The sequence below is a fragment of the Papaver somniferum genome, chromosome 1 (assembly GCF_003573695.1).
Source record: "Papaver somniferum cultivar HN1 chromosome 1, ASM357369v1, whole genome shotgun sequence".
Classification (NCBI taxonomy): Eukaryota; Viridiplantae; Streptophyta; class Magnoliopsida; order Ranunculales; family Papaveraceae; genus Papaver; species Papaver somniferum.
Genome location: NC_039358.1, coordinates 45,822,280 through 45,828,279, shown reverse-complemented (window position 1 = coordinate 45,828,279; position 6,000 = coordinate 45,822,280). Strand labels below are relative to the sequence as shown.

Genomic DNA, 6,000 nt, shown 5'->3' with positions numbered 1-6,000 from the left:
ACTCTTGGGGCGCCTTTATCAACTCCTCGGGGTGCCTTTAACGCATTTCTGTGTGCCTTTAGTAATTTTCCAAGCTGATTTCTCCAGAAATGTTTCTTTTCCAAAAATATCTACACACACATAAAAGCCATAATAAGTAAAAAATTGAGCACCAACAATATATAAAATTGAGACAAATTAGACACATAAATGCGTTTATCATAAAATACCAGCTTAAGTACACAATCAAGTGCTAACTAAATAACGAATTTGGATCAAACTAGACACATAAACGTGTACCTATAAAGCTTAAAGTCTAGACAAAAGTTTTAATGTCTCACCCTCTAAAATGGTTTCTTTTGTACTCTTTGGTTAAATTTTAGCATCAACAAAATATTATTATGGCGTAAAAACAAAGACACAAAACTGTGTTTCAGAAGCGGCTTCACCAAGGTCAAGAGTTCTTACGATATGAACATGTTACAACTTGGTGATTTTTTTTTTTGTAACTGAAAGTTTTTATTTGAAATTAAGAGGAGTTTACAGTACGAGCATCCTCCTGAATTAGATGAAAGGGGTTCAAATCCAAACACCACTAATTAACTGAGTTCTAGCTAGTTTAGACAAACTATCTGCTACTTTATTTTTCTCTTTAGGCACATAGGAACATTGCCAAGAGATATGAAGTTTTAATACGTTCTTGATATCTAAGATAAGATTGTGTAATCTCCAATCAATATTGAGTGCATCCCCCAACATAGCATCCACAACAAGCTTTGTGTCCAACTCGAAAATCACTTTCTTCAGGTTCTTCTCCATCGCCCATTTCATTGCTTCCCAAAGAGCTTTACTCTCCGCTTGTTCTGGACTAGTTGCACTGCTTAGATAGATGCATTTTGATCCGTGATGTGCACCTGCAAAATCTCGACAGATTAATCCTATACCTCCAGTACTATTCGCAGAAATAAAAGAACCATCGGAATTAATTTTAAAAAATTCATGCAAAGGTGGTTGCCAGTAAATGTTATTTCTATTATGAGGAGCAAGAAGTCTGTAGTTTGTAGATGGCCTGTGATCAAGCACTGCAAATTCTCTTCTACATCTCTGGATGATGCTTTCAGGAGTTAAAGAGACATCTTTGAAGACCCTATCATACCTAGAATTCCAGATGCACCAAGCAATTATTCCTATCTTGCATAAATCACTTTCCTGAATCTGTTTGTTAATCACTTTATCAAACCATCCACAAATCCAGTCAGATAACATACTTCCCTGTACTATGTGCAATCCCATAACTGCAAACCAAACTATCTTAGAAAGAGGACATTCAAGAATAATATGAGAAGCAGTTTCAATTTGCTGGGTGCAAAAGGGGCAGCTGAAATTATCATCTTGAATGACTCCTACCAGAGTATCTCTTGTAGGAAGAATGCTTGATACATTTCCACATGAATTGCTTTGTTCTTGGTAGAATAGGTAATCTCCAAAAAAATTTAAAAATTCCTTGTAATCTTGTACCAACTGAGTGATTTCCATTTCTATCTTTAAGCATTCTATTATAAGCTGACTTTACTGAGAATTTTCCACCTTTTTCAAGAGTCCAAACCAATTTGTCTTCTTGAGATTTATGAATAGTAATTTTCTGAACTAAGGCAGCACATTGAGGATCAAAAAGGGCTGAGATTAAATCTGAATTCCAGTCTTCACTTGATGCAGAGAATAGTTGATGTATGTAGATGTAATTATGAAAGTAAGGAAAACCATCCTTTGGCTTTGGAGGTGAGTTAAGTTCAGGAATCCATCTGTGCTGCCATATTTTGATTTTTTGACCATTAGGAATGAGTTTTGATGAAGGGAAGTTCTGAACTTATACTTTTCCATGACCATGTTGAATTGTCAATCTCAGTGGTATTGAATATATCACCATCTTGGAAATATTTGGCTTGTAGAGAGGTTTTGCATATAGAGGAGCTATCAGTGCATAGTTTCCAGGATGATTTTGCAAGGAGGCTCTGTTAAATAGTTGTAAGTCTGTGAAGCCAAGACCACCTTCTTCTTTTGCGTTATTAACATTCCTCCAGCTTATATAATGTTTACCTCTGTTAGACTTCTTATTTCTCCAAAAAATTTGTTGTACTGAATTCAGCTGATCAATTGTGTTATCTGGTAACTTAAAACTTGTCATATGGTGGACTGGAACTGTATTGGTAACATTCTTAATCATGACACCTCTACCTTCCTCAGACATGTTGGAAGCATTCCATCTTGAGAGCCTTTTTTCCATCTTTGTAATGAGATTAGAAAAAGGGATCTTCTTATTTCTGCCAACAAAGAAGGGAAGACCTAAATATTTTTCTTCTTCAATGTTTAGTTCTCTGACTTGGAGTAATCCACTGATTAGCTGACAAGATTGAGGATGCATATTGTTACTGAAGTAAACTGCAGACTTGTGAAAGTTTATAAGCCGACCTGAGAAGGCACTGAACTCTTGAATTAGCTGAAGAAGCTTGTTAGTTTGCATTTGATTTTCTTTACAGAAAAGTAAGCAGTCATCTGCAAACAACAAGTGATTAATTTTTGGAGCATTTCTAGAGATTTTCATACCTGTTAACAAGTTCATATTCTCACAATGGTTCACTTGTCTAGAGAAAGCTTACATTGCAAGAATGAATAGATAAGGAGATAGAGGATCTCCTTGTCTAATTCCTCTTGTTGGTTTGAAAGCCTGCGTGGGACTACCATTTACCAAAATTTCCACTTGAGTAGTACTAATGCATTGCATGATGAAATGACAAAATTTCTCATAAAAACCAAATTTTTTGAGCACATCAATTAAGAAAGACCATTCAAGTCTGTCAAATGCCTTTGACATGTCCATCTTAAGAGCAAGATTACCTGTTCTTCCTCTTATCCTCTTCATTGCTTTCACCAGCTCTTGGACTAAACAATCATTTTCAGAAATTAATCTCTCAGGCATATAAGCAGATTGCATTGGGGAAATAATCTTGACCATGTGTTTCTTGAGTCTAAGAGCAATAATCTTTGAAATAAGCTTGTATATAGTATTGCATAAAGCAATGGGCCTGAAATCTTCTGGCTTGTGAGCTGATGGAGTTTTAGGAATTAAAGTAATTCTGGTGTTGTTGAGATTCTTTAGAAGAAATCCATAAGTGAAGAAAGATTGAACTGATTTACAAACATCTTCTTGAACTAATTGCCATTGAGATTGGTAAGACCCTTGGGGGAAGCCATCTGGACCTGGAGAAGTCCAAGGATCCATTAATTTTAGTGCTTGATGAATTTCTTGATAAGAAGGAATGGCCACAAGTGCTGTATTATCATCATATGAAATACAATTAGGAATATATTGTAGAAAAGCATCACTGTCAGCTGGATTTGATGTTGTACTTATTCTCTTGAAATGAGAAACTAACAAATCTTCTATGGAATTTGTATCTTGACACCATGACCCATCAGGAGCTTGTAAAGAATCTATCATATTTCTCACTATTCTTTGGTTTTCCCTGATATGAAAGAATTTTGAATTCTTATCCATGTCATTATAGTAATGATCTTTGGATTTCTGCCTGTAAGAAGAAGCTTGTATATCATTTAGAGAATCAATTTGCTTCTCAAGTTTCAAAACCTCTTCAGTGTTACTGCCATGATTATCTGTGAATTGAAGATGAAGTATTTGTTGTTGAAGCTCAGTAATTCTACCTTGAATATTCTCATAAATGTTCTTACTCCACTTTGACAAACTATGTCTAGTATTAGACAATTTTTCATTCATAACAAAAGCTGAGGATCTTGTAGCATCTGAAACCCAAGCATTCTTTATCTCATCTAAACAAGTCTCATTTTGAAGCCAGTTCTCAAAGAATTTCCATGTTCTTTTTGAACCTGAAAAATTAGTATATAAAGACAAGATGATAGGAGCATGATCTGAACCTTTTATAGGAAGATGAACTAATTTAGAATCTGGGAAAGTAATGAACCAATCATTGTTTACTAGGGATCTATCTAGTCTAGATTTGATTATACTAGTCCCATGAACTATTACTAGTCCAAGCGTAAGGGTTACCACTAAATCCTAAATCATGAAGTTCAGCATCCTTAATGAGATCAATAAACTCATCTGAAGTAGGATTAGTATTTGTATTTCTCTCATATAAATCAAAGGTGATATTTAGATCTCCCATGAGTGCCCAGGGAATTTTTACAACTTTACTGAGATTGTTAATGTACTGCCATTGAGATGGTTGATCATCTCTATAAGGTGTGCCATATACACAGGTCCATATACACAACTTGATGATCTTTGTATTATATAACAAGTCCCCATTGTCATTTTTAGCAAGCAGAAGTGTTTTAATGATATATCTTTTTCTCGTGCATGCCTCTTCTACTTTTCTTCATTCGAAAGATTTAAAATATGTTTACATGAGGTATATAGATATGTATGTTCATTTGATTTTCCATGTGACATTTTGATATTTTTCGAAGGATTCATAACGTAGTGTTTGTTTAGGATCGCTATATCCACCGTGCGTTATGTCCCGCGGATTATACGGAAGACACATCCCCGACACCCCCAATGGATTTATTACGTGGCTTATGGCTGATATGCACGTAAGTGCGACGCTTTTTCACCCATAATTACATTAGCTATGACTCATTTTATTGCTAATAATCTTGTTTTAAGTGTTTTGAAGGAAATAAAGCTCGATGGACTAAAATACGGAAATCTGCGCGTAAAATGGAGGAAATGAAGTGATTTATGATTAAATGGGCTAAGCCCGAAAGGAAATACATGGAGAATCATTTTATTAAGTCCAATTATGTGAATATGGGAGTGTGGTAAGCATGCCAAGTAAAAGTGTGTCACGGCCTGTGTAGAAGTGTTGAAAACATGTGAAAGACATTAATTATGATAAATGATATATGAAGATATTTTGTTTAATGAAGAAAATATTTCTTTATAATGTGGATTAATGGAATATACGGAGATTTGGGGAATATTACTCTTTATGGTTGGAAATAATAATTAAGATATTGATTGCAGTATTTGACACATGGCGCATTCTGATTGGAAGATTTTTATATTATTTGACACGTGGCATACTTTCGTTGGATGATGATATGGTAGTGGATATGAAAAAGGGAAGTGGTTTTCTTTGAAAACTATAAATACTGGTTAAAGCAAATGGAAAAGAAGGTCTGCGGGTCGGTAGTTGTGACGCCCCCATTACTAAACCTGCTTAGCTAATAGGATTACAAACTAATTGAAGCATAAAATCTAGACTAACGATCTCAAGAATCTAGACTACATAAACTAAGCCCAAAAGCAAAACCCATACACTCTGATACAGAATAAATGAAGATCTCTCATGTGATACGAATATAACCATGTGTTGTTTACAGAGAAAATATACATATATAAAATATAAATAAACATCTTCAATTCGCTGAAACTTTACGCTACGGAAACGAATATCTTCACGTGTCTTCTGAATGCTGAAACTGAAGTGGGAACGAATGACCACATCATCCCAAAAAGGGGCTCAACGAAAACATGTAACTCTCAAGTAATCACTAATATGCTTCATAGTTCTAAAGAAGTTGTAATTTAAACATATCATCGTGCATAACATGTGTAAGAGTAATTTCCCCAAATACCTCGATATACTATTTCCTCATATGGGTCATTAACGACATAAATTAGGTTATAAAATAAAAAGTAATACTATTTCGCTTTACGTGCTAGATAGCTATTATATGCACTTCCCGTGCTATGTATTGCCTCATCTGGGCTATAAGACTTAGCAAGGAGCTGTGGGGAGACCACAGTCACTCCTCGCGGGGATTTCACTCAAACACACATCAAATTATTCACTCAGCAATCAACAAGCATCGTAAGATATCATTCATGAAAGAATGTTATTCTAATTCCACTTCCTCACGTATTGCGTACCATAATAACAATATCCGTGAAAGACCACCACCGGATGAATCTACAGA

At 35.0% G+C, this 6,000-nt stretch overlaps 1 protein-coding gene across 1 annotated transcript; it reads right to left on the bottom strand.

Moving 5' to 3' along the window:
* Positions 1-558: 558 nt before the first annotated feature.
* LOC113300021 lies at positions 559-1,515 on the bottom strand. Its single transcript, XM_026549183.1, has one exon. The coding sequence runs from the start codon at positions 1,513-1,515 to the stop codon at positions 559-561; it is 957 nt and encodes a 318-aa protein (XP_026404968.1).
* Positions 1,516-6,000: the final 4,485 nt, after the last annotated feature.

What these genes read in the sequence shown, in the direction of transcription:
- LOC113300021 (XM_026549183.1), bottom strand. Translation starts at nt 1,515, where the DNA reads ATGGAAATCACTCAGTTGGTACAAGATTACAAGGAATTTTTAAATTTT.